This window comes from Triturus cristatus, chromosome 6, assembly GCF_964204655.1.
Source record: "Triturus cristatus chromosome 6, aTriCri1.1, whole genome shotgun sequence".
Lineage (NCBI taxonomy): Eukaryota > Metazoa > Chordata > Amphibia > Caudata > Salamandridae > Triturus > Triturus cristatus.
Genome location: NC_140589.1, coordinates 500,234,616 through 500,252,877, shown reverse-complemented (window position 1 = coordinate 500,252,877; position 18,262 = coordinate 500,234,616). Strand labels below are relative to the sequence as shown.

At 42.1% G+C, this 18,262-nt stretch overlaps 1 protein-coding gene across 2 annotated transcripts in view; it reads right to left on the bottom strand.

Moving 5' to 3' along the window:
- The window catches only part of COL19A1 (collagen type XIX alpha 1 chain), a 2,198,704-nt gene that overhangs the window by 1,804,669 nt on the left and 375,773 nt on the right, over positions 1 to 18,262 (bottom strand). For both annotated transcript variants that reach the window (XM_085610910.1, XM_085610909.1), the window contains exon 7: positions 2,295 to 2,375. In XM_085610910.1, the coding sequence (XP_085467036.1) occupies positions 2,295 to 2,375 (81 nt within the window). The remainder of the gene's footprint in view (positions 1 to 2,294; positions 2,376 to 18,262) is intronic.

Here is an 18,262-nt window from a genome sequence, read left to right as displayed (position 1 = left end):
GTAACAAACATAACATGCAAGTGTGTGAAACACAATAATCAAACAAGCAGTAGACACAGAATTTATACCTGTACAGAAACAGGTTATCAATATAATGGTCACTTCTGACCTCTCATATAGATTAGAATGTGGTTGGCTACTTCTTGTAGCGATTCTCCCGGATTCCGAATATTGTGCATTCCTGTCGCCGTGAGGTTGTTTTTTGATTCGTCGCTTGCAATTAAGGTAAAACTTACATGAACTTTTTGTGCTCAGTGTTCTTCCTGGAATTTTGTTTCTGGCTCTTCTGATCCTTTTTTCCTTACTCTGCCTCTTGTTATGGATGGGCCATTTGCCTAAAGTTTTTTTCTCTCTTAATCTTTGTTCCTAATTTTGCGCGTGTGTTGTACTTCATTCTATTCCAATAAAGTAATTGACCATTTTTATTTCTCAGTAAGTAATGTATTCTTCAAATACTTGGTGACATGGTTGTTTCCTTTGCCAGATAGTTTCAATTTTCCTATTCACTAATCACTGCTTTGGCTCGAACATTCTCGGTCCTGATGATGATCCTACAATAATAAGACATCAAAACTTCGTCGATGATGCAGCAATTGGACTTTTTGGGATTTAATCATTCGACCCATATTTTTTATACAGAATTCTTGTGCAAACAAAGTAAAAATCCATTGTCTATTGCTTTCTTGATTCTTTTGTTGCACACCCTTATAGGTTATTTGTGTCTTTACACTGTATGATTCCTGGAGTACTTTGCAACTTTGTACCATAAACTGAATATGTTGTTTCGAAGCTGACGCATTTGTCACTTCTGGTTTCTTATAATTTATTTCATTATTTAAGGTTTGCCATATATGAGAACTATTCCACGAAGATCATGAAGTATCCTCCCTCCCTATTTTCATCTTTAAAATTGGAGGTCAAGAATGCATGGTAATTTCGGGATGACCATATGGCTGCCCTAAGATAGCAAGAAAGATCATGATCAGAGTGGTAAAGGGAGCACATCTTGTCATATCTGGTGTCAGGATCACAAAGCTTCAGTTTCTCAGAGCTGTTCCACTATGGCCATGATGTACTTATTGGCCGGTGTTCCCTTTCCTCTGGGTCCTGGGGTGGGGGTGAATGGGGACAGGGGTGCAAAGCATAGGTCTAACAGCTTCCTAGAACTGTAATTCAATGTATTCTACTACCAGGGTTATTACAAAGGCATCTGTACGAACCGTTGTTTGTCACTGTAGACTCCTAGTGTTGGTAAGTGATGGTACAAGCTTTGGAATTGGGGCTCTGAATTCTGGATTGCCATAAACACACGTCCTTCATTTACACATACAGGGGCATATTAGCAACGGCCAGCGATAATTATCGCTGGCCGTGCTTAGCGATAACCTTTATATCGCAGGCCATCTCTGGAATGTATCGCCCTGGTAGCGCATTATTAATAACGCGTTTCTCCAGGGTGATAAAAATTCTAGAGATAGCGAGGTTATCGCCGTTTTGCAGGGAACATCGCTGGTTTTCCAGCGATATTCCCTGCAAAACGACGATAACCTAGCTGATACGACCCTGTGGTCGTATCAGCATAATCCACCCCCTATGTAAAGCACAGATAAGTCTGGATTTTAGCAGACGTTAGTTTTTGGCGAAAACTTCAGTTTTCGCCAAAATCTAACGTGTGCTAAAATCCTGTGGGCTGCCTTGTAAATGTCGCGAAGTGAACTTCAGCGATATTTGCTAGGTAGTCCATCCGGGGAACGCCCAGTGACGCCCACTTTGCATCTCATTAGAGATGCAAAGGGAGGCGTTGGGAAAAAGGGTGTTAACATGCGATTATGCATGTTAGCACCCTCTTGTAAATAGTGTGATATTTTTATCTCTGCTTTTATAAGATAAAGCCCTTGTAAATATGCCCCACAAATCGTATGGCTTGCAGTAGAGATTGGGGTTTGTGAATTTATGTAAGTTGCACCGAACGCCAGCTTTGCTCTACGGTGTAACTAGGAATGGTGCAATTTAAAAACTCTGAGCTAGATTGAATGAGATTTGACATGAGCACCTGATCAACATGATTCCATTGTTTATGTGCATCGTGGAAACAAACACCTTGATCATTTTTTAAATGTTCTGTATTCTAAAAATTGGTTTGGAAGCTTACTTGGAGAAATAGTGCATAGAAAGATTGGCGCAAGAGTTATGTGTTCAGGGAACCTTCACAGCTGTCCAAGGCAAATCTGTTAAAATATTTCTCAGTCTGTAGTAACTAGAACATATAGATGGCACATGAGGGAACCACTTACCAGCCCATCAGCGAGCTCACAACAGGTCTCTTGCGCGGCAAGTTTTAGGTTACAGTACACTGTCATCCTTCCCAGTTCAATCTATTAAACAAAAAGGGAAAAACAATTAAAAAGCAAGGTTTAAATTGTGAAGTATATCATACCTGTCCTTCAACCCGAGGCGTGCTCTAAAGAGCACACACACATAGACAAGATAATATAACATTCGTGTCACAACAAGTTATTTAAAAAATAAAGGGACTAAAAAATGTCAGAACGCAGCTATTCCATATCTGAGAGGTCGAAAATATCTCAAAGCTTGTTACTATGAGGATGTCACACGTAACTTGAATTAATTACTGAAACCTTAGTTACTACTACCTGTCTTCGCTATAAATACTCCGTTAACTGATCAACAGAATCGAAGCTGAAATAGACTTTTTATTTGTGGGAGGCAATTTATCATGGATCATTTACAGATGGGTGAAGAAATGGAAGCCGCATACATCTCCAGCAGATTGAGTGTGTGCCCTTGATGTAGTCCTGGTTGAGCAAACCTGAACCAACGTCAAGAGTAAGGTTGAGACAGTTGTTTCCACTGAAAGGGAGAAAAAGGTGGCCTCCTTATGTTAAGCTTTTAACCTATTGATATTTTTTTAAGTGTTGTCATAAAAGAGAATTGCTTATATGGGATAATGGAATAATTTATTCTATTGCTGCACACTGTAAGGATATAGCAAGTCACTGAGAAGTTCTGTGATTCGACAGAGGCCTGAGGCCATAGGCTGCGTATTTATAAGGTCACAGTACTCTTAAGTGGCTTGCAATATCCTTTATAATCCGCAGTTGGAGGTATATTATCCCATCTAATATTCATCTCTATCGTACTTAGTGAAAAAGGCAATATAGCAGAAACGCGTTTGAGCGAGAACTCCACTCCATGTAACTGTTGTTGGCTGGATTTGCAATGTTGTATGGTGGCTGGGCACTCCTTTGCTAGGGTCCCAGATATGTTTGTTACGGTAATACCTGGGATGCTGTCGGATGGACTTTGCGTGCTGTCTTCCTTGTGACATAATAAAGCTCCTGAAAACTTCCCCACCAGGGTCCTGTTTCTTCTCTTTGGTTGAACACCATAGTGATCTAGTGGCTTTTTGACTTCACAACCTCACGTAAGTGCCTGGGCCAACAGAAACTCATTTGCTAAAATAATTTCTACTCCACTCTCCCTAGGATAGTCTTCCTAGGACCTTTGCTTTTCTGGTGGTGGTCTGTGTGCACACAGCGGATTCCCCGTTGTTGAATGAGTGTTTAGGTCATTTCTTGCTGTGGAGAGGGGAATTCCAAGACTCCTGGCAATAGGAACTCCCTGTTGGGTGCAGTGAGTGAATGCAGGGGATTGCAGTAGGGGGGAAGGGTGACTTTCCCCTACTTAAAACCTGAAACTCAGTCTGCTTTAAAAGCAGACCAGTGACTTTAAACAGCCAGTTTGCCTTGCAGTAACTTGCTGCCAACCCAGGAAAGCAAGGGTTTGCACCTGCACTGGGAACAGCGCTTTTGCACACTTCCCTGGTTTGTGCCTGGTGCACATGTTTAAGGTTGTGCCTCAGCAGATAGTGAGGTCCCTAGATGTTTATGCTAAGAACTCCTGCAAAGAGACGAGATCACAGAGGCACTATCTGAATTACAGATGGGGCAGCTGTAATAAATCTCTGTCCAGGCCTCAGGTAAGTGAACAAGGGCTTTATTCTCAAAGAGGCATCGCCAGCAACATGCTGCAACTGGCTGGCTTGGACCCCTACAGCAACTGCCTGCTGCTGCTGGAATCCTTGCCCACCGTTCCCTTTGCACAAGGTTGGCTTTGAATGTATATAACACACATCATAATGCCACATCAAGAACAATACATTGTACTACATTACCTTCTCCCATAAAGGAGGAGAACGAAGATGAAATACTCCATAAATTATGGGTACAAGTAATACATTACTCTACACTTTTTGTTTGATAAAGCTATTAATGATAAGGCATGATGCAAAAGCAGTTTGTATTCCTTCTTAGATAAGTTTGTTTCCCCTTTCTACTACACCGTTTAATGAAGGTGAGTATAAAGCTACTTGCAAATGTTTAATATCATGACCGGTCAAATTTCACGCATTCAGTCAGAGGTGAAATGCGTGCCATTGTCAGTGACAAAGCTTTTTGGTGAAGCTTCAAGGAAAAATACCTGTTCTAGAAAATGTAACGCAGCATCAGTACTTGGTGACTCAATGAAGGAGAAGTACATCTATTTAGAAAAGTAATCAACTAACAAGATTAAACACTTCATATTACTATTTAGTGATGTTAGATTTGGGGGTCTCTAGTTAGCATAGGTAGGTATCTGTGACAAAGAGGGACCCTTGAGTCTAGTCAGGGTAAATGGGTACACTCCTAAAATAACCCCTGCTCACTCACCCCCTTGGTAGCTTGGCACGAGCAGACAGGCTTATCTCAGAGGCAGTGTGTAAAGCATTTGGGAACACATACAGTAATCAAGTGACAACACTACAGATGGACACCACACAAGTTTTAAATCAAAAATAAGTATTCTTTAAATAGATTTATCACAAGACCACAAACGACAAAAATCCACAATACTGTTACTTTAAAATGGTAGAATTTAGCTTAGTTCTCTTAAGATGGTAAATGCGACACTCAGAGTTCAATGTACCTTAGATGCGACACGCAGGGCAATGAAAGTGTTGCAAAGACGGTGATGTGTTGAAGATCCGGTGCAAATAAACAAAGATGGCGATTTCTTCTTGATGCGACACGCTTCCCGGTGATGCGGCAGCGCCTGATGCGACGTCGATCCTCTTCTTCGGTGATGCAAGATGTTTCCTCACGATGCGAGCCGAGACAGGCCCTGCGACACGCTTCCCAGTGATGCGACGGCGTCTGCGGCGACGTCGATCCTCTCCCCTGGCGATGCGAGTTGCTTCCACAACGATGCGAGCCGCGACAGGCCCTGCGACACTCTTCCCGGTGATGCGGCGGCGCCTGTGGCAATGTGGATCCTCTTCTCCCGGAGATGCGGCGGCGCCTGTGGCGACGTCGATCCTCTTCTCCGATGATAAGCCGCGACAGGCCCTGCAACACGCTTCCCGGAGATGCGGTGGCGTCTTCCGCGACTTCGATTCTCTCTCCTGGCGATGCGAGGTGCTTCGGTGGACCTGCGTTGATTCAACGATTCTTCTGTGACCTGCTTCCCGGAGATGCGGCGGCATCTGCGGCGACTTCGATCCTCTTCTCCGGTGATGCGAGGCGCTTCGTGTTGTGAAGCAGCAGTGACAGTTCAGCAACACGCTTCTGGTTTTTGAGTCACGCTTCCAGCTCCTTGCGACACGCAAGTCCTCAAAAAGTCCAGCACAACTGCAGGCACTTTAAAAGAACACTTGGGGAGCTGGTGGGTGAAGTCTGTTATCCCTGAGACTTCAGAAGGAGGCAAGCTCTTTTCCAAGCCCTTGGAGATCCTTCACAAGTTGAATGAAAATACACACAAAGTCCTTCTGCTTTCTTTGGCAGTCAGGCAACCACTGCAGGCCAATCCCCCAAGCAGCACTTCAGCTTAGGGATAGTCTCTCCTCAGTCTCTTCTGGTTCCACTTCTCAGCAAAGGTTTCTTCTTGTTCCCAAAGTGATCTGAAGTTCTTGGGTTTGGGTCCCAATATTTATACCAAGTTTCTCTTTGTTCTCTGAAGGCAGAGAGGCCTTTGCCTAGTCCAAACCAGTTCTGGTCAGTCTTGGAGCACTTTGTTTACATGACTCCTTCTATCCTTTCAGAGTGCAGGGCAGAGACATCAGACGCACCACAGGAGGTGAAATCAGCATTGTGGAGGGAATGCACAGCCCTTTTCAGGTCCCAGGTGCAACTCCTCCCACCCATCTAGATGCAGATCTCTCTATTCAGCCCTCTGCTGACTCACCCTGTCTCCTGGAATCCCCCAGCCCCTGTCACTCAAACTCCAGATATGGAATACACAGCCTAGCAGAGGCAGGTTTGGATGGTTAGACAAGAAAATACCTACTTTCTAAAAGTGGTATTTTCAAACACAGAATATTAAAACCAACTTCACTAAAAGATGTATTTTATCATTCTGAGTTCAGGCATACTAAATTCGAATTTCTACTATGTTCCCTGAGTCAGTTAGGATTATAAGATGTAATAATGAAACTGCCCATTCTGGCCTATGGAGAACAGGTAGCCTTGCAATAGTGAAAAATGAAAATGGCTGTAATTCACTATTAGAACATGCCACACACACCAGAGCATGTCCTACCTTATACTTACAATGCACCCTGCCCTTGGGCCTACCATAGGGGTGTCTGATATGAAGAAAAGGGAAGGTTTAGGGACTGGCAAGTGGGTGCACTTGCCCAGTCAGCATGACAGTATCAGACTGCACGCAGGCTCTGCAATAGCAGGCCTGAGACACACTTTTACAGGCTGCTTCTGTGGGTGGCACAATCTGTGCTGCAAGCCCACCAGCAGTATTTGGATTACCAGCCCTGGGCACTCCTGGTGCACTGTACTAGGGTCTGACAGGTAAACCAAACCAACCAATCATGGATTCACTAATTCATACATTCATTTACAATAGGGAGCACTTGCACTGTGGCAATGGACAGCAGTGGCACAGTGCCCAAAGCATCTAACACCAGCAAAAACAAATGAGGCAACAGAAAAAATGTAAGGGAGACCCACGCCAAGGTGCCAGGTCTAACAAGTGACAAATATGGACCAGAAAAAAAAATCTAGATCCAAATTTTCCCATGCTGTATTAGGGAAGGAAACAGGCTGTAAGGATGTCTTGTTGATCTTCAAGTGTCTTTCAGAAAGCAAACATTTAGAACACCTATCTATAGTGAATCTTACTTAGTTACCTATGACCGGCCACCAGTAGTATTGTTTTGTACGCATGGCAGTTTTAGTTGACCCAAAATGTCCTTGGTGAGCTTTAGAAATGATGGCATTGCACAACCTTGTTGGTAGAATATGATGATCACCTCTCAACACCAATCCATTCACTTCTTACAGTTCTTCTGCAACTTGAGAAAATGTTTTCAGTTAACCTGTCAGACACCTACTTTCAGGCCATCCATGTGTGATATACTCTTTAACTTTCTTCAAGATTTCATCATCCTGATAAGCATTCATCCAATCCTCCTCATTTAAAACTGATTTGTAGTCCTCTATAGCATCTACTAATGCTACACACTCAATGTCGTCATCAGTTCCACTCTCTTCATCAGTATCTTCTCCTGGCATTCGCAACAGACAGTCAATGCAGTCATTTTTGCTGCCTACCAAATGTTTTATCACGAAATTGAATTTATTCTTTGGAACCCAACCTGGTTAACATAATTGCTTGTGGCACCAGTGAAAATGTGAACCAAAGGCTTGTGATCAGGGAGCTGTTCAAACTTACAGCCCCATACATACATCTTGAATTTCTGCACTGCCAACATGCGCACTAGAGCTTTCCACTCAATAGTGCTGCACTGACTTTCATTCTGTTTCAATGACCTGGAAGAAAAAAGAATACTGTCTGTTTTTTACCTGCTACATATTGATGTAGGACAGCCCCTTAACTCCGCAGACTGGCATCTACTGATATAATGGAAATGCATCCTTCGTGAAAGGAGCTCAAAGCTGATGCCTTTTCTATCAGCATTGTAACTTTATTAAATGCAGCCTCCATCACTTTGAACCCCAGGAACATCTGGCCCTTTCTTAGTAAAGCTCTCAATGACTCGACTGCAGGAGCATAACCCGGCACGAAATGTGCGTTGTATTCTGCTAGAGCTAAGAAGGAGTGCAGGGCATTTCTGTCCATAGGGGCATTAGCTTCCTTGAAGGCTTTAATAAGGGAAAGATTTGGTTTTATCCTTCATTTGGATATAGTGTGGCCTAGATATTCTAATGCATTAATGGCAAACTTACACTTATCGAGCCTGATGGTCATTCACCGGTGTAACAAGACCATAAGTACTTTTCTTAGTATTTGGTGATGCTTCTCCTGACTATCAGAAAAGACTAAAATGCCATCCTGATATGCTTGCACTTCCATTAGCTTATGGAATACGCTAGTGGCTGATGCTAGGCCAAATGGTAATTTAAGGTACTTGTAAGTACCAAACGGCATAAACAAAAGTTGTCAACTCTTGGGAATCCTTAGTTAAAGCAACCTGGTGGTAGGCTGATTATAGGTCTATGATAGAGAACCACTTAACCCCACCTAAGTTGGTCAACAGCTCATGAATCTGGTCTTGGGGGTGGCAATCTACCAGAATATTAGTATTGAGAGTTCTTAAATCAGCGCATAGTCTGAATTCTCCTGACTTCTTTCATGCTACTATGAACTGAACATTGCTAGGTTCTATGATACCTTTTGAGCATAGAGTCTTCAGTGTTAGTTTCAATTCCTCTCTGAGACTTAAAAGGACTAGACGAACTGTGTGTGTGACAGGTTGTGCTTGGGATTTTAATCTTATACGATCTTCAAACCCCTTGACTACTCTGACCTGTTCACGAAAAAGATCACTAAATTCGGCCAGTATTTCTCTGATGTGTTTATTCAGCCTACAAACATAATATATCCATAACTCTCCCAGTGCTATTGCGTTGTCTGACCCTGGTGCTAAATGCAAATCCATTTTCGCACATTCTTGTCATCCAATGATGTCTATCCCTTTTATGGCTACAAAAACATTTGTGTATGTCTCTCTACCAAGGCAGGCCACCTTAGATGTGAAATATCCTAACATCTCGATCTCTTTGTCCCCAAATGCTTTATGATTCACATTGGTAGGTTTCAGTGGCCTCCACATGTCATAAAACTTAGTATCTCTCAGAATGGTGAAGAGAGACCCTGAATCAGCCATAACCTGTGAAGGAATATTGTGAATGAACGCTTCACAGGTTGGACCTTTGATATTAGTCCAAATTGAATTACATTCTGTTATGTTATGTTTTTGTATTTTATAACACGCACAGCTACTCCTAGGAATGTCCCGGCGCGAGCCTGGGAGTCAGCAAAGCAGAGAAGGAAATTAGAACAAGAGAGTTTTTAGCTGTTTCTTGAAATGATTAGACTCTTGAATAGCACACATAGAAAAAGGCAGCAAATTCCACAACGTAGCTGCCCTAAAGGCAAGAGATCTACACCCATATGTTGAAAACGCACGCGTGGGATAAACGCAAGCAGCTGAGACGACGATCTCAGATGCCTGGTAGGCAGATAGAAAGCAAAACACTTTCTAAGATAGGGAGGACCTCCATCATACAAAGCGCGATGCGCAAGGACCAAAGCCTTAAATTCAACACGTTTCTTGACAGGAAGCCAATGCAGCATGCGCAGAAAATGTCCAATACAATTCCTAATAGGAATGTTCAACACCAGCTGGGCTGCCGCGTTCTGAACCACCTGCAATTTTTTTAACATATAGTCCGGAAGACCAAGATATAGTCCATTAGCATAATCAAGACGAGAGAGGATCAATGCCCGGACCACTGTTTCCTTCGCTGGTCTCGGTAACAATGGCAGGAACTTCCTGAGAAACCTTAGTATACCGAAGCAGCACCCTGTAAGTTTTTAATCTGGGTTGAAAGAGACAGCTGCTCATCAAACCAAACCCCCAAGTTTTTGACTGGGAGACCCGTACAGGATGGTAAGGTATAAACAGAAGGCCAGAGAGAATCCCTGAAATGAGGAGGAAATTTACCGTAGAGGAGAATTTCCGTCTTATCCTCATTACATTTCAATTGGGCGGCAGAAAGCCATTGGAAGACGGCTGTCAGACACCCCTACACTCTGGATGTGGAAAATTCCGATTTACCCCAGGTAAACAGGAGCTGAGTGTCATCGGCGTAGGCAAATATCTTGGCACCACATTCCTCTGCCAATTGAACCAAAGGAGTAACGTATATATTGAAAAGCAGGGGGCTCAGCGAAGACCCCTGCGGAACTCCCGTGGTAACAGATTGAGGAGGAGACAAAAAAGGCGGAAGCCAGACCTGTTGTGAGCGCCGTGTGAGAAAGGATTTCAGCCACTTCCAGGCTTGACCCGTGATACCAATATCAGCTAGCCGAGCCAACAACAGAGCATGAGGAACAGTGTCGAATGCAGCCGACAAATCCAACAGTATGAGGGCTGCACTCCCACCCGAATCCAGACACTCACGGATAGCTTCTGAAACCTTGACTAAGGCAGACTCCGTACTGTAGGTGGCTCTAAATGCTGACTGAGCTGGATGAAGTAGACTAGAGCCCTCAATAAAATCGGTAAGCTGTTTGTTAACTACCTTTTCGCAAATTTTCGCAAGACAGGGGAGTAAAGAGATAGGGCGATAATTAGCTGGGTCCCCAGAGTCGAGGGATCGCTTTTTTAGCAGGAGGATGATTTTTGCTTGTTTCCACTCCGACGGGACAACTGCCTCATTGAGGGAAAGATTAATGAGTGTATTGACCTCATAATTAACAGACTCGGCAATCGAGGCCAAAAGCCTAGCCGGACACGGATCCGATGGGGACCCAGACTTTAATGATTGCAATAATTTGAGGGACTCTGAAAGATCGACAGAGGCAAAGGCTGGGAGCAAAAAAGTAGGAGTGGGACCCACAGCCGGAGAGAGGCTTTGGCAAGCAAACGTCGCCTGAATGGTCCGAATCTTGGCTACAAAGAAGTCAGATAGCTTTTTGCACCATGCCGCTGAAACTGGGAGTTTAGTGGCCATGGCTTCGGGAGCCATGAAACTCTGGACAATAGAGAAATTTCCTTGGAATTATTGCTGGCGGACTCGATCCGATTGGTGTAATAAAGACTTTTAGCCTTTCGGATGGCCAGATAGTAAACCTTCTGGGCTTCTCTCAGTGCCTTCTTGGCCACTGAGCAGAAGTCAGTGCACCAGCAACGTTCAAGCTTTTTGCAGTGCTGTTTGAGCGTCTTCAAATCAGCTGAAAACCAAGGTTTCGAGGGGGAATCCCTAAGGCGACGGCGACGACAAAGCGGGGGAGAGAGACTATCCACTGCCCGCCCAATCCAACCTAAGAAACAGGCTAAAGCCCCTTTCAAATCAGTCGGGAGAGTAACCCTCGAGTTGTCTAAAAAGACCCTAAAAGCTGCCGGATCAATTTTGGCTGTCGGAGGACTGGGATTAACCTGTTGGTCAACGGCCCCCTCACTCACAGACCACGTAAAACAGGATAAGAGATGATCTGACCAGGAGACTGGGAGAGGGTTTTCAATGGAAATAGGGAAATTAGAGCAGATAGGGTCAAGGATATGGCCGCCACAATGGGTAGGAAGACTAACCCATTGAGTAAGCTGGGCCAGATCCACATCATCTATAGTAAGAAGTACATTGTTAAGAGACTCCGCACAATAATTAACTCCCACGCCTACATTTCCTATTCTTACAGGGCTTTTAGCACTTCTGCATGCTGTCTGAAAATCACTTATTTTCTTGCATAAAAGCAGTGTTTGGCAATTGCAGGGCACCCTGTAAAATTGCTAAGGTGGTTTTTGGACCTACAGCATGCACTTGAAGGTCTTGTGTTACTATTCTTGACTGATTTTCCTTTTGTGTTTACTTCACACAATGACTCTGTTTGCTGATCCACATAAGTGGATATATTGTTGACGGTGGTTTCATCATTCAGCACCGTTAATGAAATTAAAGACACCTCTATGCTCTTTGCTAAGTCAATAACCTTCATTAGTGTAGGATTCTGCAACTCAACAGTCTTTCCTGAATTTTCCTGAATGAGCAACTAAATCCAAATTGGTCACTAATATGTGTGTCTAAGTTAGGACCAAATTTGCATTTTGCAGCCAAAATCCTGAGGGCAAATATATACTCCTCTACACCTTCCTTAGTGGATTGGTTACATTTAAAATGTTATGTCTCTCCAGCATGATGCTGGGTTTGTCTGAAAATTGTTTTCATAATCTCACCACAGCTTCCAGATACACATTCCAACGGACATTTCCAGACTGAAATTGGTGGTAATTTTTCAAAGATTTGCTGAGCACTCTGGCCTAGACTGCCAAACACAAGCACAAACTTGAGTTAAGGGCTATAGTTGCCAGCAGTAATTGCAATTTTATGGTTTTCAAAAGTCTTAACCATTGAGAGCATTTCACTGTTGGCATAGCTGGGTGCGCCAAGATTGGGAGTGGTTGTGTAACTTGTTGGGGTACTGCCATGACCAAATGTATTATAATCTAAATAAAATATAAATAAAATGATACCACAACTCAAAATACCTTGCATCCAATGTCACAGTTGCTGTGTGGTTATGAGGCTTTTAAAATCCTCCAATGTGTTTTTCACAATTTAAGATGACCATCACGTTGTACGTCATGCCACTGTACGCATTGCGTGCATGGAGGAGTGGCATTCTGGTGACATAGTCACATTGCTCGCAGTCAGCTCGAGATACAGCCAACTCAGAGTGAGGTGCGCACACAAGCTGCACTTTAAAATTATTTTAAATAATTTAGGTGACGTAGCGGATTAAACAATGGCAGGGGATGAGGCCAGCAAACATCCACACATCTGCTGCCATGTTGTGGTGGTTATTAGAAATGTGGTCGGCGGGGTGGTCGACGGTCCCATGTACCTTCAACAAAGTGCTGAAAGTTTTAAAAATATGCGAGGATATTGGTGGGTGACTAAAGTAGGCTGAGTACTGTCACCAAATGTGATAACTCGCTTTCCAGGCCTCAGGTAAGTGAGAAAGAGCTTTATGCTCAAAGACTCAAAGATGCATTGCCCACGATGTGCTGTGACCGGCTGGCTTGGATCCCGGCAGTAACTGCCTATTGCTGCTGGAATCCTTGTCCACCATTCCTTATGGACGAGGTTGGCCTTAAATGTAAATAACAAAGATCATAATGCCACATCAAGAACAATACATTATACTACAGCCATAATAGCACCTCTGCCCCCTTCTGTAATGTCATAGTGCCTGAGGTGCATTCATTGCACTCCGGGTGCACTGTTCATAATAGATACACAGGTTCCAAAAGTCATCTTAGCTTGTGCTGCAGTTGGTGCCCCCATTTCTATCTCTGAATAGAGTTAGGCAATGACTGAAGCGGCACCCCATGTATGTAGCACTTCAGTCACCTGTTTCTCCCAAGACTAATGTAGGCAGGTGCTGACTTTAGAGCAGCACTGGACTCTTGGGCACTCCTAAACCCTCCATGTGACTTGCATCACCCAAGATCCTTTCAGATGTGGGTCTCGCCTTCATAGATTCTGATTCACATTATCCTCCCTTTGCTACTAGAGGCTGGAAATGATGAAGAACAATTGTACACAATGATTACTCATAGAAAAAAGACTGACAAACCTGAGTCAACAAAACACGTTTCTGTGGCATTCTAAGATCAGTCTTTGCATGTGTTTGCTAGCAATCTGGAATGTCAGGAAACATAGAAGTATTGTACAACAATCATGCATAGTATGTTTAATAAGAATGACCTTTCAAGTAGCCCCAATATGATTAGCTTCCATAAAGAGGTTTCCTCTTTCAGTGCAACAAGGCACTCAGTTACTTCTGCCATGACTCGATCCTCGGAAAGTCCACCTTCACACTCTTACCAACAGTACCAGGAAACAGATCAGTACTTTTAAACTAACAGGTGCTACAACCAAACTTGTCTTTCCAAAAGCCTGACTTTGGATAAACTCTTGAACCTCTTAAGGCAAAACGGAACCTCTTAAGGCAAAACTTAAATCGGGGATCCTGCTATCACCCATCAAGATTATGAATGTGATAGTCAAGTCAGAAATCATAGCCGCTTTCTGTCATTCTGTTGACATTGGTCCACCCCATAAAAAAGAAACAAATGTGATCCTCATAGCTACAGACCACATTTTCAATTTTGCTATAGTGACAAAAAATGTTGGGAAAGTATTACGGCCTTGAGTCCACAGCTGGATGAATGACATTCAGCGTGTTTTTCCTGTCCTGGCAGGATATTGCCTTAGTACCAGGATGATGGAGCAACATTTTCAGAATCTTTTACTAGCTGCTGAACCTGTAGGTGCTGTGCTCCAATGTAACAGTCATTACTTTTTTGTGAATATATTTGAGAACAGGTGTGTTAAAAATTATACAAATTATACACAAAAGCAAGTTTGCTATGCAACAATATTGTCTGGAGGGTAGTTCACCACAATGTGTGCAGTGTTCTTGTGTGTGTGAATGTGCAAGTGCATATGTGTGTGTCATCAAATGACCTTAATGTAATGACCTGATAATCTGCCATTTCTCGAAGATATAGGTTTGTTTCTTCTAACATAAATTACAACAGGTAGACTGCCGGTACTCTTTCATGGCTCAGTAAAATACAAATAAATTATGATTAGGGAATGACTGAAAAAGCTAAATAACCGTAATCTATGTATGTTTGGGAATTCAAAGAATATTCATATTTGATTATTGCAACAATAATATTTATATGATATTAAATTGTAAAGATGAACTTCAGAAAAGTAAAATATTTTCATAATATTGCTTGTGCTACCGAAATATATATTAGGGAATTCAGCAGATATTCCACAGTGCCCACATATACTCTCTGCACAGCTGCTTTTATTGCCTTTTTAAAGATGCTATTAGTTCCGACCCTCGCTGTTACTGTTCAAATGGAGCTTGGGTAAGATAAAAGGACAAACAGGAAAATCGCAAGTAATTTTTTTGTCCTTTGCCTAGATATGTTCATCCTAACGCAAGGGCTCTAGAAAAGACAGAAGAAGGAAACACATCACTACTTGCAAAAACTCTCGATAAGCTTGGGCATGGCTCCCTTATTCCTGACATGGAAATCCCCTATCGTGGAAAACATCTCGCCCTTAGTAGCACAGACTATATTGTTAACAATACATAGGTCATTCTGGGCAGCATCCAGATTTTTTAACCTGAACCATAGACTCTGACATATGTATGTTGGCATTGTCACTCACTGATAGGTGATCTCCCCCTCTTGATGTTTCTATGCCAGATGACTCACTCATTTTGGACACAAATTTTACATTATATAAAATGGATATTCAAATGCATCATAACATTAGACCACTTAGGAGCTTGTCTACGGATACAAACTACTGAACCATTACCACAATATAAACTGGTAGATTTACTGCTTATGGACTTACTATTACTTATGTGTTTCAAAACTGTCCTATGTGGCAGAAAAAAAAGACCGAGAATATCTCCAACCATACATGGAGAAAATGATAAAGATATTTACATAGTATGGACAATAGCAACCTTCACCACTGACTTGACTGATAGCAAAACACCTTTGTGTAATAAACTGAATACTTGCATGCAAAAAGTGTATCCTCCCTATGCCTTGCTGTCTCCTGCCCATGTATTCTCACCTTTTGATGATAGTTCTTCCCTTTGTCCTAGTTGATTTCATGTAACCTGGGAACTGTGATCTTGGCTGTTTGACAGATTTTTTTTATTTTACAGAGTTTTATATAGCGCGAACTTGACCCGAATCGGGTATCAGAGCGCTTTATATAGCACCAGTTGCATAACATAAGGACACAATCATTTTTTTTGTTAGGCACGGGGAGATTAAGTGATTTGCCCAGAATCACATGATCTTCAGCATCATAGCCGAGACTCGAACCCAGTTCCCCAGATTCGAGGTCCTCCGCCCAAGCCCTCCTCCTCCTCAGCGATTTTCTGCTTGCTGTACTAAATAGTTTCCCAAATAGATCCACATGTCTAAGGTCACGATGGCTTTATTTTTGTCTTATTGTACAAAAAGCAGAACTTAATGTGTTACATTTGTTTGCTCGGATGTGATTGTACATTTTAAGCATGATTTGCTTGTTCTAGTAATATCTTTTTTGATGTCTAGCTGACCTTTCTTTGAATTGCTGTGATCAACGACCAGGTCACTGGAAAATTATTTTGTTTGCCTACATTATGCTGTGATGTAATTGTAATCTTAAGGGAGAGGATGTGGCCTTACGGCTAGAGTAGTCGAACTCAAAGTTGGGGAACCGAGTTCGAGACTCGGCAGGGACGCTAAACATCCTGTGATTCTGGGCAAATCACTTAATCTCCCCGTGCCTAACAACATGAATATGCCCCTCTGTAATGCAACTGGTGCTCATGTAAAGCTCTCCGATACCATCCACTGGAGCTTGCTCTATTTAAAACTCCTAAAAAAAGAGAAGTTACCAGATAAATACTTTCATTCAGTAAAAAATCTTTTATTAAGTTCGATATACTTCAGTAAAAATTCTTGAAATAAAAAATGTATGAAAAACCACGAACCCTTTTCTACTTTGAGAAGCTATGAGTCGAAGTAAAGGATTATCGATATTGAATATTAGATGCGATTGTGATTACAACAAAAATGTTAATCAATTTCTCATTTCTGACCCTTGGTTTTAAATTACATTGTTGTAAAGAATGACTAGCTGTGTTTTTCACATTATCAGACCAATGATGCAGTCTTTTTTGCCCACAAGCTAAATAACAATGAAACATACTACTGCATGGCAAAGAAGGTGCGGTGTGGTACTCACGCCTGGCATGAGTTTAAATGCATTATCTGTTTATCTGCCAAATATATTTCTTACTCTGCCAATTATGCATTTTAGGTCGGGTGTCGTTGTCATTAAGCATGTGTTTTTTACTAAATTGCATAGTGCCTGTGGTGAAAGTTATTATAGCCTATCTTATCTTCTATTTGTGTGTTTCCTTCTTGTTTTCGACCTTTACGTGTCCTTAGTCTTTTATGGAGTGAATTCATCTACAGTAAGACTGAAACTGGCTCCCTTTGGGGCTGCCTTGAGATGTCACATGGGTGTAGCACGTGCTTATCGACGCCTCCAACAGCCAGTGCTCTGCAGTGGTGATGAGACAGCAAACCAGTCCTGTATACACATTCTAAAATAAATGAATAAATAATTGCCTTTACGCACTTACAAATAGGTATTAGGTTTGTGTGGAATGATGGGACTTGAACATATAGGCTTTTGTACTCCACTCAGTTTAGAGTTAAATAATAAATTACAAAATGACGCCTACGACATCTGGCATTTCAGCATATGATTATGAAACCTATGTTCAAGTAATTCATGTTTTACAATTAATTTAAAGTAGTATTTGAATTTGTTTTGCAGGGCTCTGGTATATCCGCAATATATCCAGATACACTTTGTGTTGATTAAATCTCCAGTTTGTATGTATGTTGTATGAACTATTACATTTTCGCATTACACATTTAAAAATGAGCAACGTGTTTTTCTTATTTTAACCCAAAAGCCTGTCCCTGTAAATACATTTTCATTGACCCATCTTAATTACATTCGTCGTAATACTCAAAAAGAAGCCTGAATTTCCATTGCTGTCATCGCCAAGGTTGGGGCATTCAGGGGCATATGTATCAAGGTCCGTTTTTGCAATTCTCAAATAGCGATTTTTAGGGAATCGCTATTTGAGAATTGCAAAACGGGATGTAATAAAAAATTCGCAAATGTTTTGCGATTCCTTGGCATTCCTTAATTGCGATTAGCAAATTGCTAATCGCAATTAAGGAAAACCTTCCCATTCATTTCTATGGGCCCAGAAGCCCATAGAATGAATGGGAAGACATTCTCAATTTGCGATTCTCAATTTGAGAATCGCAAAATGAGAATGCAATTCCAAGGGTGCTAGGGTGTCAAAAGGACACCCTGTTGCACCTCTGAAATATGTATGTATGCACATGTGGCGCACATACATGCCCTAAGGGCATGTCTGTGCGTCACATGGCAATTTGAAAAATGCCAAAAAGTGCCTTTTTCAATGAATTCGCAAATTAACCACAACTTGAAGTTGGTGGTAATTTGCGATTTCTTACGGCCAAATTGCAATTTTTCTAGGCTTCATACATTGCATTTAAGGAATCGCAATTTGCGATTCC